Source organism: Accipiter gentilis, chromosome 1 (assembly GCF_929443795.1).
Source record: "Accipiter gentilis chromosome 1, bAccGen1.1, whole genome shotgun sequence".
Taxonomy (NCBI): Eukaryota; Metazoa; Chordata; class Aves; order Accipitriformes; family Accipitridae; genus Astur; species Astur gentilis.
In genome coordinates this window covers 53529881-53557662 of record NC_064880.1, presented here as the reverse complement: position 1 = coordinate 53557662, position 27782 = coordinate 53529881, and the positions used below count along the sequence as shown (strand labels likewise).

The window sequence follows — 27782 nt, the reverse complement described above, 5'->3', positions numbered from 1 at the left end:
CTGCACAACCCCGCCTGTGTGGCGGTGGGGACAGCCGGCCGAAGGCCGCCTGCCTTCCCTCACGACGGGCCGTGCCCCCCTCAGCCATACTCCCCACAAACCGCCCCCCGTCAGCCATCATCTCCTCAGCCGTACCCGGCCACACTCCCACCGCCCCCGCTCTGCTTCCCGCGCCCTCCACCCCTCCTCCCACCCGCTGAGGCGGCAGAGCCCGCGCCCTCAGGCAGCTTTTAATACCGGGGGGGTGTGTGTGTGTAAGGAAACGGGACACGGAGCGATGCGGCCGCACCGGGGAGCGACGAGGGCGACGCGATCCCCTCAGCCGCCACCGCCTCAAGATGGCGCCCCGTGACGTCACGGCCACCCGGCCCCGCCCCGCCCGAGAGAGGCGGGGAAGGGGGCGGGGCCTCCGCTCCCGGCAGCCCCGGCCCCCCCGTCCCTCGAGGCCCCCATCCCGCCGGGGTTGCCCCAGCGAGCGCCTGACGCCGCCTCCCGCCCCGCTCCTCCCCGTTCCCGCCGGTACCGGCGCCCTCCCGCACCTTTCGCCCTCCCCTCACAGCATTACCCCCCCCCCACCTCCAGCCTGACCGGCGCGTCGTCGCGGTGCTGCTGCTGCGGCGTTTCCTCCGCCGCCCGTTCAGGCGCGGAAGGGGCGGCCTCGGGGGCCTGAGGCGGCGGTCGGGCGGCGGCGGCGGCGGATCGGTCGGCCGCTGGCCGGGCTGTCTCGTCTGAGGAGCGGGCGGGCGTTGCCGAGATGCCGCTTTTCGCTCCTAACCCCTTCGAGCAGGACGTGGGTGAGCAGAGCGGGACGGCGGGGCGCGGGGAGGCCGGGCGGCGGCGGCGGCTGGGCCCGGGTGGCCGGTAGGGCCGATGCCAACGGGGCGGCGGCCTCCTCTTCCTCCTCCTCCTCCTCCTTCTTCTTCTTCTTCTTCATCTCCTCACGGCTCCTGAGGGAGAAAGAGTAACGACGGCCGGTGTTGGAAGCCGCCGTTCCAGGCCTGGTCGACGAGCAGCCGGTCCGTGAGGCACTGGGAGGTGCCGGCAGCCCCGCCGCCGAGGTTCGGGGGACCACCGGCGTGCCGTCTCTGACAGGACCGGAGTGTGTGTGTGTAGGGGGGGGGGGGCACCCCGCTTCTCCCTGCCCTCTCGGGGCTCTGAGGGTGTTGTGGCCCACGTAGAGACACGGGGCCGGAGGCGGGCTGGCCCCACTTGCGCTCGGCGGTTTAAGGAAGTGTGTGGCGTGGGCCGTTGCGCTGTGATTTCTGGAGTTTTACAGTTTTTACAGCCTGTCTCTGAGATGTCTTGTTGGCTCCCGCCTTTCGTATCGCGTTGCTCGGTTTGCTGGGTTTCCGTGAAGTGCGGGACATTACGCTTGCCCTTTTGGTGTAGAACTCGAGAGTGAAAACCAAACCAACTCTATTAATGTCAGTAGAGACCCATTTTTATGCCTCTTTCAGTACCCGAGACTAAGGTATGGTCTAGGGGCTGATTTGGCGGCATCAAGTTAAGCCTAAGTTGACATTTCTTCCCATTACAAAACCGTGAGGCAACTTTGGCCGGAGTTGGTGCCATCGACAGGATGAAGAAGATGAGTCACTTGTTTTGTTTTGTGTTTCTGCTCTGTCTTGTGCTTTCTTGAGCATCTGACTTGGTCTGTGCACGTTGCTTTTTTAAGTTTCTCTTTTTTGCCCCCTTTTTTTTTTTTTTTTTTTTCAAACAATGCCTATCCTGAACCAAAGCACTGGAAAAAGCAATTAAATTAAACTAGATACCAGAGTCAGATTTACATTTCTTGTTACACTGGAATTTTAGCTAAGAGAAGAATTCAACATTCTTGGGATTTTTGTCAAGGCCAGGATGTATACAGGTGGAAGAGGCTGTTGTGAGTGCCCCTATTACCACAACATCTCTTTTTTGTGAAGTTGCACTGTTTTCTTAATGTGTCTGCAAAGTTTGTGTAATAAAATCATTCCCTTTCTTCTTTGTCTTCTCACACACCATCGTGAGATTTTTAATGTTGACCTACAATGGAAATGAAAGTAGAAACTTGCCAGACCCGCTACGCATAATCCAGTTACTTCAGATACCTTGTGAAGTTTTACATGTGTTTTGTCACTAACCTTTCACATGGCTCTAACTAATGTATTTGCACAAGTGAAGACTTTCTGAACTGGGAACTCTTACAGCTGTGCAGAATTCTCTGGCAAACCCAAATGCGTCAGGAACTTCAGGACTATAGTACTTCAAAAGTGATAGTCTGTTCACTTGCAGTTTCTTAAATTTTGCCTTGCATATACTAAATATAACTGTCTGCACTTACTACAATTAAACAAGTGCAACAGAATAGGAGCTTTGTGATTACTGAGGCTAAATCTTACAGTTTCTTGCCAGGAAAAATCTCTTTGCCTTTAGGAGCTTTTTTAAAAATTGTTATTCTGTTGGAAATTAGACTATCCAGAATATCAAATGTGGATAGACTGTACTTTAACTTGCAGTGTTTACATGAGTGTTTTTTCATGCTTTTAATATGCATCTGTCAGGATTTAACATTTTTACATTTTGTTATCTTTTTCATTTTTATTTAAAAAAAGTATATACCATGAGCCCAGCTGATGGCCTGATGCTGCAGAAAGGAGAGATCCTTTTCCATGGTCCCATCCACCCAGGTTGTTGTGGCTTCGTGGGTTTTTTTGGGTTTTTTGGGGGTTTTTTTTGATTCACCATTGAGCTGATTCAACTCTTTTTGGCAAGAAAAAAACTAATTTTCCAGAGTAAAGTATTTGGCTTGTGAGTTAGATCATCTATGAAGGTGATGTGTTTGGAAGTTTGATGACTTGAATCAGCTCAGCAAAGGCTGTGAAATGGTAGTGAAAAAGAGGAGCAGGACACCCCTGCAAAGGAAGAACAGGACCCCGCTTATGTTAGCAGCCAGCAATGAGGTTGAACCAGCTCTCTCTTCAGACCATACATCTAGTACTGCTCTTTTCTTGGAGCACCTTTAGAAAATGTAGGTAAATGTGCTTTTGCTTTGCCACAGCTGGTTTTGCTTCCTTGATTCTAAACCCGTGTGTTTGCTTTTCAGCAGAGCTGTGCAGCGTCTTAATTCCCTGGCATCTGCTTTGGTTTCTTTGTATGTAGTTGCAGTGTCACAAGATTAACCTATGGAATAGTGTTTGAGAGAAGTGTGGTTTCTTTTATCTGGTTTTCTTACTGAGAGGATACCCCAAAACTTCAGTTCTTTGGAGTGTTAGAAGCTTTTTAATTTCCTGTCTAAATCTATTCATAGTTAGTTCATGTGCACTTGAAGTTTTCCCAGTGTTGTCCTTCCTCTTAAATAACCTTCATCTCTGAAGTAGTTGCTCCTTCAATAGAGAACAAGCCTATTCCCTTTCATCTTTTGTTTAGTTAGCCTTCTTTCGTAAGATTGTTGACATGATCAAGGGAGTAGGAAGTATTTTTCTGTGTAGTTTGACTGGCATCCAGAATTGTACACCGTATCATGGATCGCTGATATCTTGTATGATAGCATTTCACGTTTCCTTGTGCTTTACTGAAATGTTTATCTGGCACGTTTCATTCTAGGATTGTATTTGCCTTTTTGTGGCTGCTTTACCTTGGTGCCCTGTGTTTTCTTGTGCTAGAACTTGGCGTACTCGTTGTCCTCCTCTTGTTTCCAACTGCTGAGCACTTCGCTTCTAGGGGAATCTTTTATTGACTCTGCGTGAATTGCGGTTTGCCCTGCTAACTGTTACCTTTTTCTCCATAATCCACACCTCAAGGGTTTACATTTCCCCTTATGTTATCTTTCAGCCTTTCCTTTTATTGATGATACCTTCCAACTTTCTGCTCTGCTAGCTTACCATGGTTGACGGTTGGACTCGATGATCTTAAAGGTCTCTTCCAACCTAAATGATTCTATGATTCTAATTGAGGGGGTTTTTTTGGGGTGTTGCTTGGGGGTTTCTTTTCTTCTTGAAAGGTAGGGACAGTATTTTCCAGTCTTCAGTCCATGGTTTTACCTTGACTTGACTGATTAAAATTTCTGAATTCTGAGCCTGCAATTTTATGGCATTTCTTCCTCATTTTTGAGATTATTACTGGTCTGTTCCCTCAGCCCTACCTTGGTTTGGTTTTTGTTTTTTTTTAATATATCATAGCCTCACTTTTTTGTTGTTGTTTTTAATTACATTACTAGGGATGTTTTGTTACATAATATGTCACTTTTGGTAAGTTTCATTTTAGTGCTTTCCAGGCTCTAGAGTACAAGTCTCTGTTAATCCCTCCCTAGTCTTTTCAATGCTTTTCTTGTAGTGTGCAGATTGTCTGACAAATGGAATTGTTTGCTTTTCAGGTTATTGGCCAATTGACTCAATGAAACAAAATGTCACACTCCCTTTTTAAGTAAAATTTGTATCTTAAAAAGCCTTCTCAGTGAACTGGATTTACATTGCAAAAAGTTATTTTAATATTCCACTTTGATCAAATTTTTTTTAAGAATATAATATTCAGTGACAGGAATCAGTGACTTGGGATCCTTACAAGTAGGGTTGCCTTTTCAGCAAGGACCAAGTGGACCATGCAGTGTTACTGGAAATGCAAGTCATATGAATACAGTGTCATAGTGTCTATGATCACTAATTAAATCAAAGCTAGAATTTTCTAATTTGGCCGTACAAAGGCAAGGCAAACAAACAAAGGTGCGTGGGATTAAATTTCTGGGTTTCATCCATGTGGTTCTGCTTTATCTTCTGAAAAACAGCAGTCTGGAGTAGTCCTCAATTTTTTTTGTTTTTCACTTTTCATATATGAACGCTGTTTTTATATACTTAGAATGGCTCTGTGTAAAAGTTGAAATATTTATGTGCAGACAAGATTTTATTTCACATAACTTTGGGGGGCAAATCAGTCACTAGAAAATTTTTATTGTAGTGATCGCAGTCTTTAGCAAATGCCATATCAAATTGAAAAGTTCTTTGTGCTAAATCAGTGCTGGAGTGCTTGTTTCATCTTTGTTTGCAGCATTGACACAGGTGGAAAAAAAAGTTATGTTCTAGTATTTTTATTTTTTTTACCTGAGATGTTATTTGGCATTGTTGGCAAGCCTGGCTGAAGGAAATTCAGGACTGAAATAACAAAATATTTTGCAGGTTTGAAGGTCGTATGTGCTAGGCAGCATAGAGGTAGAGCTGTCATCAGACCAGGATTGCTGATTTTGCTGTGTCAGTTGAAATGCTAATGCTATACGTTAAATGGGATATAGATTTCCAGCAGAAGCAGTGGGTGAGAGATTTGTGTTGTGTAACAGTGTGATACACTTTTGGTAGGAATAGTGTCATGTTGGTTACCTCTGCAGAACTTTTGGGGTGCCCGTATCTCACTCGGGGAATTCTGGGGGCTGTGAAGTTCCTGCAATTCCCTTTCTTTTCTTCCTTTTTGTGTTCATACGGGTATTTTAAGATGCCCACGGTTGCTCTTGCTGTTTTCCTTGCTTCTTGCCATTGTGAATATAGATTGTAACATATCTGCGGAATTCTCAGTGTTGTATTAGAAATGGGGTGTGTTGCTTTTGTATTTGCAAACCTGAGGGAATCCAGTGCTGGTTGTGCATTGCTGAAAAGGCAGCAGGTCTTGAGAGAGGGGCTGTATGAAAGCTGCAACGTATGGAGGCTGCGAGCTCTGCCTGGTGTTTCCAGGCCTGTAAGAGTGAATGTGCAGTAGCACACTTAACTATGAGTGCAGGTCTCTGATATTATGCCGGGATCTTTAGAGACTGAGGACATGATGTTTGGAAAGATGTAAAGAGGGATGCTTTTGAGGATTGCCATGTGTTGCCCAGTTGCAGTCCTCATAGTAGTACTTTTTTTCCTGTCTTTTGGTGTTACTTATGTGTATTACCCATCCCTTTCTTGTGAAAAAGGGGAAAAGCACTAGTGCAGTTAGGCTGGAAATGTGATGTTCAGCTTTCCTTTCAGATGCATTTTGGATGTTGTGTGGTAGAGGGAGGATCCTGAAAAACTTGACTTTAGCAGGCAGTGGTAAAGCATTGCCTTCTTTTCTGGAAGAGTTGGTGACAGTGTTTGAAGGCAGTAGCTTGAGAAGCATTTCTTCTTTTGGCAGTAATATCAGTAAACAGTTCCCATCCCTTTCCCAGCTGCTCATTTTAGTGCTATCTCCTCTCTTGTGTTGGCATAGTTTTCTGTGCAGCTGCATGGCAAATCAGATCAGGGAACTGATCCAGTTAAAAATGATTAATTGTGTTTTTAATTCTTTGTGGGTTTTTAAAAATATACCAAGCAGCAATAAAAAGAAGCATATTTTGCTTTTATCGTTATTTCTATAAAAGTAAGCTCATGTCCATCCAGTGTTCATTAATTGGGGGTCTACAGGGTATAAGTCATAGCATTTTTTTAAAGTTTATATTCTCTTAGCACTGAAAAAGTCTTGGAAAATGTATCCTCCCACATCTGTTTCTTCTGATCAAAGTCCATGTCTCGGCATCTGTGAAGTAGTTATCCTTCAAGATTCTTCTTCAGCTGGAGCTCATGTTAAGCAAAAAACCAGATGCTGTTAAATTTGTCATGCTGGCAGGGAAGAAAACCTCAAAAGTTGTAAGAGTTTGCCGTAGGGCAGCCTTCTTATTCTCACTGGGACCATGTCTGCTCCTAGAACAGGCTGCGTGGATACAAGAGGAGGGAGTTTGCATTTGACGTGCCTCCGTGTACGAACGTGCTGGCTGGGGGAGAAGCGGGGAGAAGCACGGGAGCTGTGAGTGAGTAGCGCTAGGCATTATGGTAGCTATGCTGTCCTTCAAGGTGTAGAAGGTGTGGAGTTGAAACTTCTTGGCGAAGCCTGGTAAACACAAAGCCTTCCTGTAGACAGTGGACGAGTTGATCAGGATAGCATGGGACATCTTCGGTCATGGCAGGCAAAGCTGACTGTGACTTCCTCTAAAGGTCCAGGAAAACTTCAATGTATGTCCTCTGGCAAGCGCTTATGAGTCTTTTGTAGAGGACAAAAGTGACAATTGTGTCTATGTAACAAACGCCATAAGGGAAGGAGAGCTGTTGATGAGTCCCGGCAGGCTGAAGGAGCTGCACCACTGCCCTTGTTTTACCTTGTTCCTTATCTGGCAGTCTTTGCGGGGCATGTTTTTTTGGCTCTGCATGACAGTATGTACAAAGCTAGGAGCTTGGTTTCGCAGTGTTTACATTGGAGGGTCAGTTTACAAGCTTGCATTTGACTGGCTTGTAAACAAAGTAATTTTAAATTTCCTACATATTTTTTATGTCTGAGTATCTATTTCAGTTTGTTTCTTTGCTGTGATATTTTAGAAGAGAGTGCTTTTTACTAGTGAATCAGATAGGTGTCATCTCAAAGCATCTTATATGTATTTTGTGGATGCAATTATGTTTTTTCAAATAACTTCTCCGAAAGTAAATTACCTGATTTGGTTTGTTTCCCATTTTAAAAGGAGAGTAGTGGAGGGAAAGAGAAGGGAGCGTAGGAGGAGGAAAGTTTGGAGATCTGGGTTTGGGGTTTTGGAGCATCTGAAATGATAAACAAAGCTTACGCATGTGACAATACCTGCCTGCGTATTGAGACACTGGAGCGTCTCAGCTGAGCTTGTATCCTGAGTCAGTGGGCATTGCTGAGAGCTGGAGTTGGTCACTGCTGTTTGTGGTGGTTTATGGTTCCTGAAGACTCAGGTGTGAAACACAACCTACATTTTTCTTGGCTTCTGTGCCTTTTTGTTGACCTACCGCCATTTCTTACTTGCTAGCTGCTCCCTCTCTGCATGTGGAAGAGAGGGACATGCAGAAGGAGGTATCTCTAAAATATTCCAGGAATTTCAGAGAGGAGACAGGTTTCAGGTCAGGGTGACACCAGGCAGTGCTATTAAACAATGTGCCCAGTCTGTTTTATAGGCATTGGTGCTATTTGTCACGGGAGGGCTGGCTTTATATGCACAACTGAAGGCTGCTGTCATCTAATGAGATGGACTAATTTGACTGACAAGTTTTGATGGGAGGATTCACACCACTGAGGATGGAGACGTGCAAGGCGATGCTTTTAAAAAGCAGTTTTAGCTGGCAGAACTTCATAGGAAAGACGAGGCTGAAGCTGTGTGCACCAAACATTGCATTGTGCTGTTCTTTCGTAATCGTTCAGTACTTATGGTTCACATATCCAGGAAATGTGCATATAGAGATTGTTTTGGTTTGAATTTTTTTAATAAATTGAACGTTAAAGTGCACAAAATTGTAGGCACTCATTTATTTTCAAGAACAAGCAATGAATTTTGTGTTAGTGTCCTAAAAATACTGATGCACTTAAAAGAAAATTTAACAATTATGTCCTTTCAGGGTAAGTTTTGGAGAAGGTTTATGCTGTAGGAACATGCTTTCAACACAAGTATTTGCTTCCCTTAAATAGTTAGTCTAAGCTTGTGAAGATAATCTATGGCCGAAATTGCAAATTTCCATTCCTTCTTTCTTGGTTTGCTTTTACATCTGTAACAAAAGGGTTTTTAGGGGCACCGTTGGCTGCTATGCTTGCGTTTTCTTTGTGGAAGCCGTTCTGCTGAGCCAGCCTGGGTATTGTTGCAACTTTTAACTGCGAAACTAAGTAGTGAAGCTGATTATCAGAGAAGATGCTTAATTGCACACATGAAATTGGGTTTATCCTGCGGTAGTATTGCTGTCAGCAAACCTTGTAATTTTGGAACAGCTGCTATCACAGAATACCATCACATTAATTGTGAGTGACCGTTATGGTATTCTTTAAAATACACATCTCAAAGGGATTTAGTGGCTTCTCCTACCAAAGTAAAATTCTGTAAAAATGCTGATTATGATATTGCCGTGATTCTGAAGTGCATTCTGATGTGATTAATATATAACATAAAAATCTAAAAGCACTTGTCTTTGAATTTACTTAAAATATTAAATTAGCAGGTTAAAATTAAGCTGTAAGGCAGCAGAGGCAATGTATAAAATACTTAATTTGCTGTTTATAAGCTATTTTAGTAGCACTGTAATATTTACTTGTGATTAAAATAACAAGCGCAATTAAACAACATTAAGACTTATCAGTTAATATATAGAATGAAATGTTGCAAATATTATTTAAGTATACATTCTTTTGATAGAGCAGTCTGTTTTTTGTTGCCCCCTTCTGTGTTTTTTATTAATCCTTCCATGCCATTTATTTTTCTCAGCACTTGCAGTGGCATTTAGATTTCCTGAAAAATCTAGTAGAAGAAAATATTTTAATAAGTGTGTTAAATGAGGAGATAGCTTTCCTTTAGAGCCCTAAAGAGGTTGTTGGGTTGGTTTTTTTTTTTCCCCCCCCTTGGAACATCCATATGAAATATATAATGGCATGCAAATGTTAGAAGACCTTGAGCAAACTCTAAGCAAGGGCTATAACTTAAACCTGGAGTAACTAAACAAACTGTAGAGAAGCAGTTTCTTTTTCATCATTTACAACATTACACTTCAAGAGTTGTTTCTGTTTTTGGAACTCTTAAATACTTATCGCATCTGTTAGTCCAGTGCTGAAAACTGTACATAGCACTCTACAAGATAGCAAGAATTCATGCTAATCTGTAGAAGACACTGCCTCCCAGTATTTTGGATATGGAGTCATTTTTTTTGGTATGGACGAGAAAGTGTTTGTTGACTAGAATCTGAACTTAATAGGGTATTACGCTTAATCAATCTTGTTTTTCTTTATAGAAAAAGCCACAAATGAATATAACACCAGTGAGGACTGGGGTCTTATTATGGATATATGTGACAAAGTCGGAAGTACTCCTAATGGGTAAGCTGTATCTCAGCTTTACAATGTATAATTTCATGTTCATGTGAAGAATACTGTTTCAGAGAGAACGTGTCTTAAAATGCTCATCGTAGTCAGCTATGCAAAAAGTGCTACCAATCTGACACTTCTGCAAGCTCTACAAATATATGTAGTTGGCTTTAAAATTCTTTGAAAGAAATGTTCCAGCAGGATTTCTAGTAGAGCAATTTGTATATGCTGAGTGCATTCCAATTTTTATGGAGTTTTGTATAGTAGACCAAGTTATTCATATTTAATGATCTTGCATAAATTTCAAGAGGAGACTGTGCCAGTAGGAAAAAGTGAACTAGTTTCTTTGCAGAAAATTATCTAGCTAAGACAGTTAGCTATTTATGATGAGAAATTTGTCGTGTTTATTCATTAGGAAGAATGGGACTGATGGAAGAGAAAAGGGGGGGGGGGGGGAAATGGGGATCAAAACACTGATCTGTTTGAACTGGTTTAGCTTAAGTGGTAATATTGAAACATAAATGGTAGTTCAGTGATCCTATAATGGGCAAAAGTATTTGCTGAATTTTAAGGTAACCGTCTTGTGTGATAACATGTTCTAAATTTTGAAGTAAACCTGAATTAGTGCATAGGCTGAATTCTTAATTCAATCTTAATATATATTCTTGTATATACTATAAAATCCTAAATTCTTAATTTTAAATGCCACTACTGTTAACACATTTTACTTCAATTTTGTGTAGTTTTCTTCCCTCCTGCCCTTCACTAAAAGCCATCTTCTGAAAAGAACAAACATTGTTGCATACGCTTAAATAAATACATAGCTTAACAACAAGTATGTTGACTATGGATTGTTTGTATATTAACATACTCAATGTTAGGACTAAAACCATACTTCTCTGGCTACATGTAGATCACCAAGTAGCTCAGCACGATAGGGCTGGAGTAGTAAACCAGAGCAGTTGGTACTGAAGCCACTGCATCCATCCAGTTTGCAGCTCCGGGTGTTTGGGGTTCCCCCCACCCCTACTTCAGAACAGGTTTAAACTCTTCTAAACTTAATTTCCACACCAGCATTGGTGCAAATTTGTCTGCAGATCCTGTCACTGGCTCTGACTCTCATGGTTCCTTGAGAGGTAGGAGCACATTTGGTGTGCACCGAGGAGCTTCTGGCTTAGTTTCTTCCAAAAGGAAATAAGTTTGTGTGCACAAAACTCCACTGTGAACTAAACGTGCAACATGTGGGAACGATCAGAAAATTTGTTTCAAAACCAGACTATTGCTCTAAACCAAAACGTGAATATAGATGCAGTTTACTGTACACACAGTACATTGAAACAGACGTCTTTTGAAACAAAACATTGAAACAAACATCTCAACAGTGAAACAGTTTTGGTTTCGTTTCTGCTCAGGCTCTTCTTTAAGCTTTGCCAAAGGTTGCGATTCCACGACGACAGGAGAGAGAATTTGTGTTGAAGAGGATTGTCAAATATTTCCTCTAGTCCCTTGTGCGATGGATTCCTGGTGAATCTGGTCTTGGCAGAGATCTGGCTGAAAACTATCATGTGCAGCCAGATCAGTTCCTTGATCCGGGCACTGTATGACTGCTAAAGCCTCAGTCAGGAAGGGAAGGGGACTGTGTTGCTGTAGGAGGGGACGGTAGGTGTTTGGTCCACCACTTTCATCAGTGGCTTTCACTTGTGCCTGCGTAAAGTGACCAGAGAACCATAGCCTTAGAGGTTAAGAGCAGAGGTTGGTTGAGCTGAGCTCGCTAGGCGACATGGAGAAACGCAGAATTGCGGAGACATTTCTAGCTCAAGTATACTGTAAGTGATACTAGTTGTAAAGATACCGCATCAGCTTTTTGTAGAGATTTCATGTTTTTAGGAGGTTCAAAATAATAGTGTTAATGAAGCCTTACATATGCCTCAGCCCATATAGCTGGTGCATGCCGTTAATGCTCGTTTTAAGTATGAAACTCCTCAGTAGAGTAACATTTAGAGTGCTAATCGTTATTCTATACTTATCTCAGATTTTGCTGAAACAAATTATAAAGTCTTTATGTGTCCTTAGTGTCTTGAAAATGGGCTCCAAGAGCTGACAACCTGTGAGCACGATTTTTAAATTAAATCCATAGAGACCCTTAACAGTAGCCAGTAAAATAACCATTTATTTAATCATCACTGCCTCTCATTCTTTTTTTTTGTTATATAGATGTTTCTTTCATTGTCTATTTCAAATTAATTTCCTCAACTTACTGGCAATTGCTCCCTTTATGACCTGTCAGCAGTTTTATGGAAATCAATATAAAATGCCAGTGTAAAAATGGAGTTTGTTCCAATCCAATACACATATAAGAACAAATAAGTTGTTAAATATTTTTTTCCAGACTGACTCTCGAAAAGGTTTAGGCTCAGTTACGTTTTTTTTCAATAGACCCAGTGTTGTTTGCTTACCCAACTTGAGTATCTGGTATCATTCATTCCACAGATTGTCAGTCACATTTATCGCTAATAGTTTCTTTGTTCCTTTTTCAGAGCCAAGGATTGCCTTAAAGCCATCATGAAGAGAGTAAATCATAAAGTTCCCCATGTGGCTTTGCAAGCACTTACAGTGAGTAGACTATCACTATTTTCAAAAAAGTTGGTATTCTTTTATGTAATGCAGCTATTAAATGTGTACTGATCAATTAATACCTTTATATATCTTCAGTAGAAGTCAGTCAGAGTGTGCATGCTGAACAGAGGACTGAATTTAACTCTTTTTATGTATGCTTTTATTTTGGATTATTTTCATTGTTGTCATACATTTTCACAATTGTATTTCTCTTGTCAGCTTTTAGGAGCCTGTGTATCAAACTGTGGAAAAATATTTCACTTAGAAGTATGTTCTCGTGATTTTGCTAGTGAAGCTCGAGGTATAATAAATAAGGTAATTTTTTATAACCTTAAGTACTGCGGGAAGGTTGTTTTGGTAACTTCCTTGCTTTATCTCAGCATAGCAAAGAATTGGCAAAACTAATGTTCTAGTTAATATGCATTTTCTAGTTTTGGTGCAATTGCAGGTACTGCTGGCTGTTTGTCTTATCACTGAAATTCATGTACTTTAATTTTTGTTATGAAAAGATAATGTATTAAAGAAGTGACAGGCTGATAATACCTACTCCAAATTTCTACAAAATGACATGAGCAATTTTAATTAAAATCGGTGACTCTTCCTAAGCTCAATTAATTTGATAATGGTGAAGGCAGCTTTTCTTGAAGAGTTTTTATTTGGCTTGAATGAAACTAATAGGCTGAAGTGCAAAGGGAAAACTGTGAGAAAGTTAAATTACATTTTTTAGAAGGAAAAGGATAAACTTTCTTAGTTTCTGGAGATACTCAGAATGTTGAATGAGGAGGTAACCAAGAAAGGAAGACCTAACTGGTTAGGGTCAAGCAGCTGATGGGATCTAAATCTGGATGTAATGAATTGAATAACAGAAACAGCTTTCCCCTAATTACTGTTCCAGTTGAAGACAAAAATGGCTAATGGGTTAAAAAGAAGTTAGTCTTCAAATATATGGGAGGCCTGGAGTCATCAGAGGCTGAGCAAAGCAATTAAGGAAACTAATAAAATTGCTGGGAAGCAAAATGAGTTCACAGCTCTTCTGTTTCTTGCTTTGTATGGAAAAATAGGTCTTAAAGACCTCCCCTTTGTTCTCATTAGCCATGGTCCATTCTGAAACAGAACATTGACCTTCATGGTCTGACAGCACTTGTGGACGTAAAAGCAAACCTTTAATCCCACTGAAGAGTGGTCCACTGGAGCATAATTTATTTTGTTGTTGGGAAATACTTTGTTTTACCCGTGTCCCTGGCCCACTTGGAGGAATAATCTTCAGAGGGCAGATAAAATTGTACTTTCTCCCTTTCCTCCAAAAGAAAATTAGTTCAGACAAGTGTAACAAATGTCTTTGTGCTGATACTGAGCCTATCAGGCTACATCTCTTCTTTCAATTAAATGCATGCTTGAGCCCAAACTTGTCAACGTTCTTACTGTTCAGCATATGTTTACATGTGAGGCACAGGCTTACCATGTGATCTGAACTACACGCAAATGAGAAAACTTGGCCATGTGCTGCATTTGTGCAGTCCCAGGCACTTATCCAGACAAGCCAAGTGAAACAGATGTAGGTGAGCCAAGCAGCCCCAGAGCTCTTATTCACCAGCAAGTATCCTGAGGTTAGTTTGGATGCTTTGGGTTCAAACTACAGTCTTTTAATCAACTGTCAACAAAACTACAAAGTGTATGGGGTCTGAAGTGCTTTGGTCCATGTTTTACCCATGTAGTGTTGGCGTGACCTTCAGATATATTAGCTGCTCTATTGAAGAGCTGCTCTTTTTGCTCCAATGATTTTTTTTATGGCATGATTACAGGATTAACCGCAGCTGATGTTTAATGTTACTGAGGTATACTCTGAAGGGTGTTCTTTAGCCATACAGTAGAGTAATACATGACTCTGACCTGCTTTCCTGAAGGTGGATTATCACTTTGGGTGAGGTTTTAGCACATAAAATTTGCAGTGTTGAATGAAGTCAGTGGTTCTATGTGGATTTAGAGTAGCTGTAAACCCTGTGGATGAGGGGGAGGAAGGGGAGCTCTAGAGGCTCTTTTCTGCGAGAGGCTGGAGAAGAATGTGGGAGCCAGAGGAATTGCAGGCAGAGCATGAACTTGATCTTGGTTTGCACCCACTCTAAGGAATTACCTTCCTTTGCCGGACTGTGTCCCTGCACCTCCGTTCCTAATTCAGGAGCTGTTAGTATAAACTGTCCTATGAGCTGGGTGGCATTGTACATCATGCATAATGCGTCATTCTTTTTTGTGAGAGAATCTGAATCAAGGAGACATACATACATACGTATATACAGAGATGGTACAAAGATCAGGTTTTTGTGAGATCCTATCACCTGAGAAGTCAACAGGAAGAAATGTGTTTTGGCATCTGAGGAGAAGACAGCAGAGATCATAAAAGGTAGGGAAGGTGTATTGTCTTGTAGGGAAAGAGACAGTATCTTATATTAGACCAACTTACATGGTTGGGAGGGGAATAACAATACAAATTAGAAGTAATGAAGAGAAAATTGAGGTAAAATGGAGGGTAAGTATCAGAATCAGTGTATAAAAGACCATATATTTTCTAGGCTCTGTTGTCCAAATTTTCTTAAGACAATTATTAATTATTAAGGATATTTATAGTAAAATGGTTTTGGTAACAAAGTTTTACTGAGGGAACAACTCCTTCTGTTCATTTTGAGGTACAAGCATCCCTTTCTGTGCAATTTTGTCTTCTAGGCTCATCCAAAAGTATGTGAAAAGCTAAAAACTCTAATGGTGGAGTGGTCAGAAGAATTTCAGAAAGACCCGCAGTGTAGCTTAATATCTGCGACTATTAAATCTTTAAAAGAAGAAGGTGTAACTTTTCCTGCAGCTGGATCGCAGGTAAAAGCTGATTTGGGATAGATGGTACTGTTAGTTCACTGTTCCTGGTGGTGAACAAAATGAAAATCTCTCCAGATGAGATCTTTTGTGCTTTTGATCAGAGGAGAGTAGGATGCTTGTTCTAGTTTGGTTCCCTCTTTATGCTGAGGTTCACTTCTATTCATTCTGCTTTTTTATGTCCTTGCCTTCCTAGGAAAAATAAGAACAGACTAAAGGCTATTTCATGATGCCCTTACGAGTTGTTTCATTTTAGATCCTTCTTTTCTTCCAATCATTTTTAGAGCCTCACTGAGCTGTCACCACCTTAAATCAAAGCAATTCTACACCCACACTTTGTACTTGCTGTTTCATGGTTCTAATTGCTGACTTGGAGCACATACCTTCATTTTTCTTCACAGAGCCTCACAAAACAAAGGGCAATATCTGGAATGGAGACATTTTTGAAGATGAGCTCTGCTGTGCTTTCCTTTTCTGAGTCCCCATTTCTTGTTCATGCAGTTACCTGTCCATGTCAGGAATTGTCCTGGCTCTTCAGTAGGTGGGGAGCTCCAATCCCTATCCTCACCCTTTATATTTTACTTCTGGTGTTGTATTATGCCTAATATTCTAGCTGGCAGATACGATTACAGGTGTGTTTTTTCTGTGCTTTATTATTGATGCTTCTAAATATTTTCATGTAAATTATGAGTCAGGTGAAGATCAGTCCTAAAAATTAGAACTGCAGCTTCTATTACGTATTCCTTACATGAAGTTTACTTTTCTCTGTATTAAACACAGAGGGGTTTTTTTACTTTTACAATCTTTCCTTCCTCCACAAAGATGTTTTCACTTCTAAATCTAGGATATGTGTTAAAACATATGGCAGAAACATGGAAGATCTAGAGTACTGGCAACCAATTATGCTTCCTTTCCTACAAATACATATAAAATGAAATCTTGATGTTTTTACCTCATACACTTCACTTCAAACAAGCAAAGCTGAGGTTTATTAGTATTTGGTACACTTGTACAGTATTGTTTTCTAGGACCGTTGGTAAGTCCTAGACATGGCTAGTGTCTGAAACTAGGTTCTTTATTCCTGCTACACACAGGATGACTTCCTTGTCAGAATGAGGTGTCTAAGAATGATTTCACTATGCTCTTCTGGAGACTTGTATTATTTAAGTCAGCAGCTCCCAACTTGATGTACATTGGGTCTTCCTTCCCTTTGTCCCAGCAGCAGAGATAGAGGGTGGCTTTTTGCTCTGATACAGAGATCTCCCTTTTCAGCAGATCGAGCTGCTGCTTAATACCTTGGGTCTTCACAGATGTAGGACTCCAAAGAGCTTTTTCTTCCCTTTTGGAGGGAGGGGTGGAGGACAAAGGTGGAAAGAGCAGTCATTTAAATGTGTAGTCCCACTTTAATAAATGAGACTAAAATAATTATTTAAATGAGGTCAGTTATTTAAATTAGATCTGATTATTTATTTTACTTTGTTCCTTGCTGAAAACAAAATAAAACAGGGCTGAGATTCTGAAGAGTGGTAGTTTTTTCTTCCAGGAGGTCATCTTGATTCAGTAATGAAATGCTACAGTAAGGTAGCTAACCAGGAACAACTTATTACTAATTTTTTAAAGTATATAATTATAGAGCTTTCTTTTTCCTTTGTAACCTGAACTTACTCTATTGTTAATACATTTGCAGGCTACCACAAATGCTGCTAAGAATGGTTCATCATTAAGTAAGAACAAAGAAGATGAAGATATAGCTAAAGGTAAATTGCTAGTCACAGCCTTGGGTTAGACTTGTGGTTTAGAAGTTTTGTTAAAATGCACGGAAATAGGAAGTTGTACTCTCTTCTGCTGCATAGAATTGAAAACAAGGGCACAGCAGGCTGGCACCTAATATACTGTATCATTCAGAATGGTATGAAGGTGTTTTCCTCGTGGATGAGGATTTGGGGTAAGATGTATTCTTCCCCATCACATAGCCATTGGCATTGTTTTATGACTGCTTTTCCTCCACAGAGCTTGGTCACTTCCCTTCTGTACCCACACATTTTGTTCTAGCCTTCATCTTGATGCTTTAAAATATCAGAACATTTAAATGTTTTATTCTTTCTCCTCTTTCTTGGATATAGTTACTGTTGTTCAGATGTGATAGTGAAGAATTTATCAGTATTTCTGATCATGCTAATGATGCTACTGACATTACTAGTGTGTGCACTCCTTCAAGTAGTGGGCTGTACCACGAAAAGCAGAGGGGTTTTTTTTTAATGTTTCGTAACTTGTGCATGATTTATGTCCTGACTTTTAATCCTGCTACAGGGCAGAGTAAAGCTGTTGAAATGTGAAATACAGCTAAGTCATTTGGAGCAAAGATTTTTTAAATTTAAAGTATTAGAGGAGCATATACAGATCGAGTTTATAATATAACAGTAAATAATTTTCTATTTATTTTTACCAGGAAAGCAAATTGCCTTTGTTTACAGGGTTAAAATATACAGACTTGCTTTTTTTTTTTCTCCCCTAACTGTAGCTATCGAATTGTCTTTGCAAGAGCAGAAACAGCAACAAATGGAAACTAAATCCTTGTACCCATCTGCAGAAATTCAGCAAAACAATCAGAACTTGAGGAAGGTGCGAGCTCTGTATGACTTTGAAGCTGTTGAGGACAACGAGCTCACCTTTAAAAGTGGAGAAATTATTTTTGTTTTGGATGACAGGTATAATATACTCTGATGAGGTGTCTTCATTCCAGAACTGTTGTTTTCTTAGGATAGCAAATTTTTCCTGTCATGCTTTCCTTCCCCCCCCCCCCCCCCCCCCAAAATGTATATCATCACTCTGACCTCCCTCAAATCCCCTTTATTTTCCACTATTCCTTCCGTACCCTGAGTTTTTGACCTCAAGTCATTTTTGGTGCTGGGATAACCTCCCTGTGTTACATTGGGTATTTCATTCTGTGGTGTATGTCCGATTTGTTTGTGGTTTTTAAGATGATTGTTAGTTGGTTGTAACATGTCATAAGAATATACATATGCATTATAGTGCTAAATTCCAGCTACTTCCAGGAATTGTTAAATTTGTGGCTATCAAGCATCACATTTGCTAAGAATAAAACTGAAGAAAAAATACTTAAGATAATTATTGTTGTTATCACCGTTGCCCCAATGATAGCTACGAAGCAGAACTTCTTCCTTGCTAATACTGTTCTAATTTAATAGACTGTGACAGATGAGTTATAGTTCTAATGTTAGCCCCACTTGTGTACTTCTTGTAAACTTTTAAATGAAGCTATAATGGGCTATCATCTAATCAATCTAAAAATTGAGGAGTTGCGTTTAACTTTGAGTGATTGCTACTGAATGATTTTACTTCCCCCGATCCCTCCTCTTCTCCTCCCCACCCCTCTGCCCCAGCTCCTGTCTTTGGCTTTGCTGCTAGGCTACTAATCTCTACAAACATTCTCCTTTGCCTTTGTTATTGGATACACAGGGAAACAGTGTATTAGATATCATGGGTTTTCTGTCAAAAGCCCAAAATATGTCATTGACACAAAGCATTCATGTTCGGAGTTTTGTAATACAGCTTTATTTCCCCAGTGACACCAATTGGTGGAAAGGTGAAAATCATAGAGGAGTAGGACTGTTTCCATCTAATTTTGTGACTTCTGACTTAAGTGTGGAACCTGAGGCAGGTAAGTTAGCTACTAAAAGCTAACAGATCATTTTGAAAGGTGGGCTTATGGTGGAACTACTGATTAGGCCATCAGTAAAATAAGTTACTGAAATCAGCCCAAGAAAAGAATTGAGAGAGAAATCCTGTCCTTGTTTCAAACAAGCAAGCAGACATACCACTGCTGTAGCTTACTTTAACGATTTCAATCTTCTGATGCTCTTGTAAGTTGTTACCATTTTCCTGTTACAGAAATTCAGTTCAATTTACCATAATTCTGTGTCAGTAACATGCTACATATGAATGCAGTAACTTGCCATTTAAAATGTCAAAGTCTCTTTTCAGACATCAAACCTAGTATAGAATAACATTCATGCCCATGTCAGTGGCTTGTAAGAATCACATTGTTAGCTTTATTCATGCTTATGATACCAAAATAAATCTTAACACTTACGACTTGGCTGACAGTAACTGTACATGTGTTGGAGGTGTTTTTAAATGCCAATGTGACTCAAGAGCCTTTCCCTTGCTGGGCCTAGGTTCATAATCAGGCTAACAGCCCAAAGGAAGCAGCTTGTCAGAACTTTTTTCTAGACAAACCCATTTTCCCTTCTTCAGCAGCTAGGTGCATTACTGCTTGAAGTATTTATTCAAATTTCTCTCTCATTTATTAAAGATCGGATGGCAAGCAAGGAGAAAAGGTGTATTTTAAGTTAACATAGTAACACAGGCGCTTAAAATAAACTAATGTTTGTTCTTTCAGCAACTGTGGATAAAAATTCTGTTCCTGAGGATACTACAGAAGAAATTAAGAAAGCAGAACCTGAGCCGGTTTATATAGATGAGGTATGCAGTCACTTTCAATATAAAAAATTACTGAGATTGTATGTTGGTTGAAACATTATTTTGTTACTGAATGTTAGCAAATAGTTCTTCATATAAAAAGAACTTTTTTTTGTTTGAAAACTAAAACAGACTCTGCCATGCTTCAGAAATAACTGTTCTTAATCTTCTCTTGACCTTTCAGGATAAGATGGATAAAACACTGCAGGTACTTCAGAGTATAGATCCTACAGATTTAAAGCTTGATTCGCCGGATCTTCTAGACTCAGAAGGTACTTTGAGCACTAAGCTAGTTTTTGTATTTCTTCTCACAATTACCTTTTGTGGATTGAGCTGCTAATTCTTCTGCATTTATTTTAGGCTTAGTGAAACCGTGGTCTGCACTAATAGTGTGCTGTAGAATAGCTTATTTCACAGTGGGAGCATGGGGCTATATGTATAACTCTGAATTTTCGAATAGTTGCCAAGCCAACTCCATGTTTAGCAGAGTAATTTGCATAACTTCCAGCTAGCGTACAGTGCCTGATCTTTGCAAGATCCATCCACCTATCAAAACTCTGCTTGAAATAAGCAATTAATTTTGTGTCAAAATTTCTCCAGAATACTGCTGGCTAGGAGGGGAGAGAAAGTTCAGTTCACTTAAGAACCAGTTAGTTCAAGGTGTGTAATAACAATGGAGTGTATGTTAAAAACAGGGTGTTCCTAAAATGGAAAAAGTGAAGGTAAAGGAAGGTCTGCAGTACAGCAGATCTAGATAGATTCGTAGGCACTCTAGATTGGATATTCCAGGAGGAGATGAAGGTCATAGATCGTGCACAGTGCAAGCAGAAACACAAAATTTTCCATGTGTTTCATCAGTAGTCTTTTGTTCAGGAGGGTCAAGGGAAAGAGGAGAGAGGATGACAATGCACAATAACCACAGTATTTTTCCTGTCTATTTGGGCTGGAGGAATGGGATGCACACGATAACTAGGTGCGCTCTCCAATTTCATATGTTATGTGAGTGTACTTGGATAAAGTATTTTTTTGGCTGTATTTAAACTTTTAATTGTGCAAGACACTAACTATCTTGACACTTTTGTCTTCACAGATATTTGTCAACAGATGGGTCCAATGATAGATGAAAAACTAGAAGAGATAGATAGGTGAGCCTTAACGTAGCTTCTGCGTTATTTACTATGATTTACTTTAAATTGCGCAGTTGTATTAATTTTTTTTGGTACTTTCTCTTTTATCTCGCAAGCTAGAAAATCTTGCAAGAAAGATATTTTAACAATTCTACCTTTACTTTTCTAATGCTTAGGTACCAAGGTCCCAGTGTGTGTAAGAAGATTTGATAGCAGCTCTCCAAAATTTACTGCATAAGTTACTGGGTGCATTTTATATTAGTGCTTTTTGACTGTAGCCTTTTGCAATCTGTCTAGAGCTGGGTATTTTCAGTCTGCTGCTGACTGTCCTCCATGACAGGAAAATCTATTCAATGCTATCTTTACTTCTTCCCCCTCAGACTCCTAGGGATATTTGAGGGTGAAAAGAAAAGGTAACTAACACCTGTGGAGTTGCTTGCCTTATTGCAACTAGGGAAGAACAGTTGTTCACCACTTGGATTCTCATTCCAGTCCCACTGGGATAAGAAACAGAATGGCAATTTTACAACATATATGTGTAAGAAATGGACCATCTACCTTTTAAGGGTGTCTTTTTTCTTGCATATTCAAAACTGTTTAATGAACCACTCTTCTTTTTTTGCCATCTAACACTAGATATTGGAGAAACTTAGTGTTTGCATATATTTGTTTTCAAACAGAAAACATTCAGAATTATCTGAACTAAATGTGAAAGTTCTAGAAGCTCTGGAGCTCTATAACAAACTGATGAATGAAACACCGATGTATTCGGCCTACTCAAAACTCCACCATCCTGCACAATACCCGCCTACATCTTCTGGTGTTTCAGTGCAGGTCAGTATCCCTTTCTGGAAATAGAAACTTTCCTAATATAGACTTCTATTTAAAAAGATGACAGCAAAAAAGAAGTGAACGCTTTCTTGCTAGCCTACGAACAATCTGACATTGCTTGGTGGCTTTTTATAGCCTTTAGAATAAAATACCATTTACGCACTAGAACAGAGTACTTCAGTTTGCAGTTACCTGCTTGTACAATAAGGTGTAGTTGTTAATTTTGCTCTACTTAACAGAAAGATACTGTATTGAAAATACTAAAGGATTCCTTCTATGATTAATTTTTTTTCAGTTAGAATTGTGTGTTTCAGCAGGTTGGTGGATATTCTTGCTGTGAGTCATTGTCCTCAGTCTTAAAGTAAAATGTTACCTTCTTATCTAATAGCGGGGATGGGAGTGAACTTTAATATTAGTGCATTAATCATGAGTACAATGTACTTTCTAAATATAGAAACACCAGTCTGGTTTTAGCTTTTTTTCCCCTAAGAAATGAACATGTTGTATTAGGGGTGTAGTTGCTCAAAACTGTTTTACAGTATCTCTAATGTGCCATATTGACATTTTAAGAAAACAAAAATGGAAGAGAAAAAGATATATTAAAGATCCTTTTTGGAGAAAGCATAGAATGAGTGTTTTTATTTTAAGTGAATTTTACTTTAACGTTAATTGTTCAGTGGGAAAAGAATAGTTGCCGTAGCAACTGCTAGATCTGAAAATATGTCAGTTAAAAGTAATTCCGTGTCCTTAACTTCTGGTAATGATGGAAAATTCATTATAGTTTGAGGTTAAAAAGTAATTTAAGCCAAAAGGCAACTGGAGTTTACCATTTCTTCCAAGATGCGTGCTTCCAGTGGTGAAAAATACAAGATGTACAATTAAAATACAGCTAACCATGCTCAGCTTAGCGTAGTGACTTGGTACAAAACTGTCTATTCCTTCAGTGTCCATGTAGTACCCAAAGTCTAAAACCAATGAGCAGCGTAGACTTATGTAGACTAAGCCTCTTATACCACCTGTTCTATTTGCATTTTGAGTAAAGACTTGCATTATCTTAAACCATAAATGGAAGAAACTAAAGTTTTTGCTTTCCTGTTGCGTTACAGTCTTAGAATATTCTTATGTTTTAATTTCCAAAATGTGTTAAATAACAAATCTTGTATGGTGCCCGTCTTCCTACTCAATTCTGTGCATCAAAATATGTAAGGATTGAACATTTTAAAGATGAGGCAAATTAGAGAGAAAGAAATAAGGTTTCTGGGAGGGGCAGAGGTCTTGTACGTAACAAAAGGTTCTTTCAGATATTAAGCGCTGATCTTGTTAGCAGTGCATTTCTGAAAAAGGCACCTTCCGATGAAATAAAGGATGCCTTGTTGAAAAAATTAATTGATGTTCATTCAGCCTTTGAACCCTAACATTTGTTCATTGTAGTGGTATTCTGTGCCACATTTGCTGCTGCTTAATTGAAAATAAAAGGTATACAATGTTTTTATTTACAGTCATATCCTGTACAGCCACCTAGTGGAAACTACATGATCCAGGGTGTTCATCAAGTCACCATTTCCCCAGGTTATAGCCTAGGACCTGATCAGATGGGGCAGTTGAGGTCTCTGCCTCAAAGTATAAATTCTTCTGGAGCAACTCAGCCAGCTCAAGCTGCATATTTAAGGTATCACTTCAGCAAACTGTTAAATCGCCTTCTCCCTGATGGTAATTTTTACTACTTTTGTCTAGAGGTTGTGTGTTCTTGGCATATTTACAACGACGCGTAATACTGTTTGATCGTTTTGAAAATACACAGATCGCTTTTGGACCAAGCAATATTCTTATTTGCAAATCTGCTTGTCAGATGAATAGACATGAACCTGTCAGAATTAGATTTGTTTTGTTTTGTTACAGCCCAGGACCAGATTCTGTGTTAAACCAGACGTACATGAACCAGAACCCTGGCCTTCCGTCAGCTGCCAGCACAGCTGCTTACACCCAGCAGCAGATGGGAATGTCAGTGGATATGTCGGCTTACCAGAATAATACATCAAGTTTGCCTCAAGGACCAGGTTATCCTGTGGCAGTTCCTGCTCATTCTGTTCTACAGCAACAAACAAATTACCATCAACAGCCTCTCCTTTAAAAACAAACCAGCTCATATTTCTGAATTAATGAATAAAGGTTGCCAGACCTAATGATTTTTATGAATACCTGTCACGAATATCAAAATACATTTTCCTTTTAAATAACCCAACTTACTGCATTAGGGTGATGCAAAGTAAAAATACGCATCAGATCTGAATGTTAAGCATTCGCATAAAGATAGCTTGGACTAGATTAGCTGATGGTTTAAAATAATTTCAGATTACTTTGAGCCCTTATTTCAGTGCTTTCAAGAAATGCCACTTGTGAATCTTAAGTTAAAAGATTGTTCAAAAATCATTTTCTTTTAAATGTGTTTCTAAAAACTTGAGGGTGCTTAATTGTTGTTATGTGTTGCTCTCGTTATGCATTGCCTCCCCTGGTATCTCACTAATCCTTCTATCCAAGTGGCTTTAGAGAATCCCTGCAGATGTAGAGACCACCTTCTCTCTGTGCTGCTATAGTGAGCTTTACACTATGATGTGCACTGCCTAATTGGAACAACTGCATGAGTTCAGCAGATGAGAGTTGGAAGAGAAAATGATTTGATATTGTGACAGTGAGGACCATGTACCTACAGAAACACGAGAAATGAGATTTTTACAGTGCTGCCTGTTAGATTTTTGGAAACTACAGAGAACTTCTGATGTGTTTCTCTTGAAGAAAACAGGTGGGGTTTTGCTAGAACTCATTTGTGTCTTTTGGCAGAGGGGGTACTGCAAGCACAAGTCTCCTTTGCAAGAGCAGGCAAGGGATGCTCCCAGCTGACTGTGTGGGCACTCTGTGGATACAAGGTGCTGAGCCAGAAACTTGTACAGAATCTCTTTTCTTTTCCTTTTTGGATGTATTTGGAAGTGAAGGAGTATTGTAGTTCCTTGTGGTAAAGGAGGAGGCTCAAGAATGTTTGAAGCTTCTTAAGACTGTGAGAATCTGCCTTGTTCCCTTTCCAACAGGGAGCCGAGTAGAACAGGAATTGTCTTTATGGGACCAGGGGGTTCTTGCCTCTCTTGGATTTCCTTTCTCTGCCACCATCTCCATCTCTAAATAAACACCGATTACAGTCAGAGAAACTCTTAAACCATTTGGAAAAGGTGTATTTAACACACTATCTGAATAGGCAGAATACACGTGCTTTGTGAGTGGGATTGTGCTCCTCATTTAATACAAGGAGTAGCTGCATATTGAAAATGACAGACGTGTCTTTAGAAAAGGAATTGCCTTGGAACTGTGGAAGCATAGCATTTGGTGGCTAAGAAAAGAAATCTAAGAATTTCTTCCCTGATGCACTTTTTTAATGGGTGGGGTTTGTACAAGAGGAGCAGATGAGCTGAATTATCTTTCAGGAATGTGGGATTTCTTTCTTTTATTGTTTCAATCTCTGAAAAAAAAAATCAGTATTTGCCTACTCACTTTAGCATAGTCATATTTATACTTACTTTAACAATTTTATGATGAGTAATAATCTTTAAATTGGGAAAATAATGGAAGCAAGTCACTGATAAAATCATCTTGATTAAATGCATGAAACTCCCAATTGTCTAAATAAGTGTGTTTGGTGTATAAATTTTCTACCAAATGAGAACTATCAGATTGTAGACTGTTGTTGAGTAATAAAATCCACTCTTCACTCAGCGCCACCTCCATTTCTTTTACATTTTATTTAATTATTTAGTGTCATGACCTTGTTCATTTGCAGCCTCATGCTTATGCAATAAGGTATTCAGTACCTGCTCTTTAAATAATTTTTTTTAAAATTTCATTTGTGCAATTGGAAGGAAGCTTTTGTCTTTCCTTTTGACATGACTTTAATTTGTCTTTATCCTTCCCCTTGAAGTAGTTTAGTATAAATAGCACGTGTTGCAATACTGAAGTATTTTGATAACTTGTTCCTGGGGTTCTTTAAGAACAATAATTAATTTCAGTGCTGCTGTTCAAAATTCTTATTGTTTGGACATTTTTTGGTAAGAGTTTACTTTGTTCCAAGTTGGTGTGTAGTCAAACTAAACCTTGCTATCATTTATATAGATTCTTCATGTTTGTTATTAAATTGAGATCAAGGTAGGTATTTTTATTGGATTCAAAACTTTGGTCCAGCAGAAATACTGAGTATCTTAAATTGAGATGGCTAGACAGATGTGATTTGATTATGTTCAGTAATTATTAAGTATAAATAATGTATATACTCATTTGTCTGAGATTTTCTACACAGCTACATATATGCATACTGTTAAAGCCTGAAATTTTATAAAAGCAGGATTTGTCATTGTCATCTCTTATATTCCTAATTCTGTTATATGCAACTTGTAGATAGTGTAAAATAATTTAATTATTATTAAAATAGTGTATTTAGAGGGGTTTGGTGTTAATAGAATCTGTTTTTTCTCTTCATACTTCTATACATTATCATATTTATTTTTAAGGCCTGATTGTAACTGAACATGCTGCCAAAGGATTTATCTAACTTCAGATTTCTACATTAGGTTTCTACCTACTGTTTTATATCAGGAATCAACAGTAGATAACTTCCGCTTTTTCATATAAACTCTTAATGGTTAACATAGAAATCTGTGCAACTTTATAATGAGAATTTTATTGTAATATATTTGTTTCATGGGTGTTGAAAATATCAATACCAGATAAATTTTCTTCCAGTATGGGTTGGCAACCTATTATGTCTAAGTTATAGTCAGCTGAAAGCAACAATTGAATTTGTCTGTACTATCACCCACCATGCAGAGACATGTTTTAAGAAACTGTGGTCTTTCATCCAGCCTTGATGTGACAAACGCATTGTCAATTGAACTTGGTACAGAAATTACGATGTTAAAAAATCCGATTGTTTCCGTAACAAGTAAACCTTAAAAATAACGTTCTGTGTTCATTTTACTCCAGCTTCTGTTCGTAGATGTTCATGGACTTGTGGAACAGTGTAATTTCTTTTGAAGGCTGTCCCTTAGAAAGGAGAGCTGAGTGGGACATGGCTGCAGCTGCAATCTCTTACAGGAATTATTTTCTGATAGGAAGGAGGGGTTTTTTTCCTTAATTGTATCTATGCATCTTTTCTAAGAAATAATAGGCACTATTCTTGCTTACATTGAACACTGTGATGTATCTGTTGAATGAACGAATAACTTTTTAGAATTTATGGCTCTTAGCCATTAAATTTTACATGAAGCTGACTCAAACTGTTTTGAATTGGTGAAAATGAATAATGAAGGAAAGGAAATACAATCGGGACAGGTTCTGAGCACATCTGAGCTTTTACAGCTCTGCTCCCTTCACTGGCACTGTGACATCTTCTGGTCGGCCAGCAAGTGATGTGGCCACCAACGGATGGCACGCCTGAACTTTGAATTCAGACCAAGGTTCTACTTCTGTTTTGTCTGGGGTTTAAGGTGAATGTGTACTGGTTAATAGGTGTATCAGTTCTTATAGAAAATGATCTTAAAGAGTTTGCAGTATTAAGAATAGGGGATCTGTTTTATTGGAATAGGCGTTTGGCCTCCTGTCTGCAATATGTGTGCATTGCCTTGTACGAATAAAACAAAAGTTTGTTTAACAAACACGGGTGAAGAGCCTTCTATTTAATACATAGTTAAGTCCTCACCAGAAAGATAAGGCAAAAGCTACTCCAGTCATCTGAACGTCACTGCTGCAGACCTTCCCCTTCCCTGTTCCCCTCCGTCCTCCCATGGTGCCCTCAGCCTTGCTCCCCAGTGGCAGCCCGTCCCAGGCTAGCACCCCCAGGCTCAGCCACCAGCCCGGATACCTCCAGCTCATCACGTTCCCACACGCTGTCAGCAAAGCCAGCACTCTGGAAGAGACCGTTACTGCATAACCATGCTGCGTTTCACCCCTGTTGAGGAGGTCTTCTCCGTGGGCGCCAGCTCTGTTGCCTGGAGT

At 39.6% G+C, this 27782-nt stretch overlaps 1 protein-coding gene across 5 annotated transcripts; it reads left to right on the top strand.

The window, feature by feature from the left end:
- The first annotated feature begins 677 nt into the window (after positions 1-677).
- Positions 678-27442, top strand: STAM2 (signal transducing adaptor molecule 2). 5 transcript variants are annotated; one of them, XM_049799490.1, is made up of 14 exons: positions 678-794; positions 9738-9822; positions 12348-12423; positions 12646-12741; positions 15145-15291; positions 16976-17045; positions 17810-17996; positions 18876-18970; positions 19712-19794; positions 19976-20063; positions 20882-20936; positions 21599-21752; positions 23249-23418; positions 23649-27442. In XM_049799490.1, exons 1-14 carry the CDS (start codon positions 755-757, stop codon positions 23878-23880), a joined length of 1578 nt encoding a protein of 525 aa, XP_049655447.1. In that variant the 5' UTR covers positions 678-754; the 3' UTR covers positions 23881-27442. The 5 variants fall into 5 exon arrangements, with proteins under 5 accessions (XP_049655447.1, XP_049655468.1, XP_049655458.1 ...); XM_049799501.1 differs by lacking the exon at positions 678-794 and adding an exon at positions 6585-6769; XM_049799511.1 differs by lacking the exon at positions 9738-9822 and having other exon boundaries at positions 682-794.
- Positions 27443-27782: the final 340 nt, after the last annotated feature.

Coding starts and splice junctions, on each gene's coding strand:
- STAM2 (XM_049799490.1), top strand. CDS start 755: ATGCCGCTTTTCGCTCCTAACCCCTTCGAGCAGGACGTGG. Junction 17,997..18,875: donor ATTTTTGTTTTGGATGACAG/GTATAATATACT, acceptor TTATTTCCCCAG/TGACACCAATTGGTGGAAAG. Junction 20,064..20,881: donor GGATCTTCTAGACTCAGAAG/GTACTTTGAGCA, acceptor TTGTCTTCACAG/ATATTTGTCAACAGATGGGT.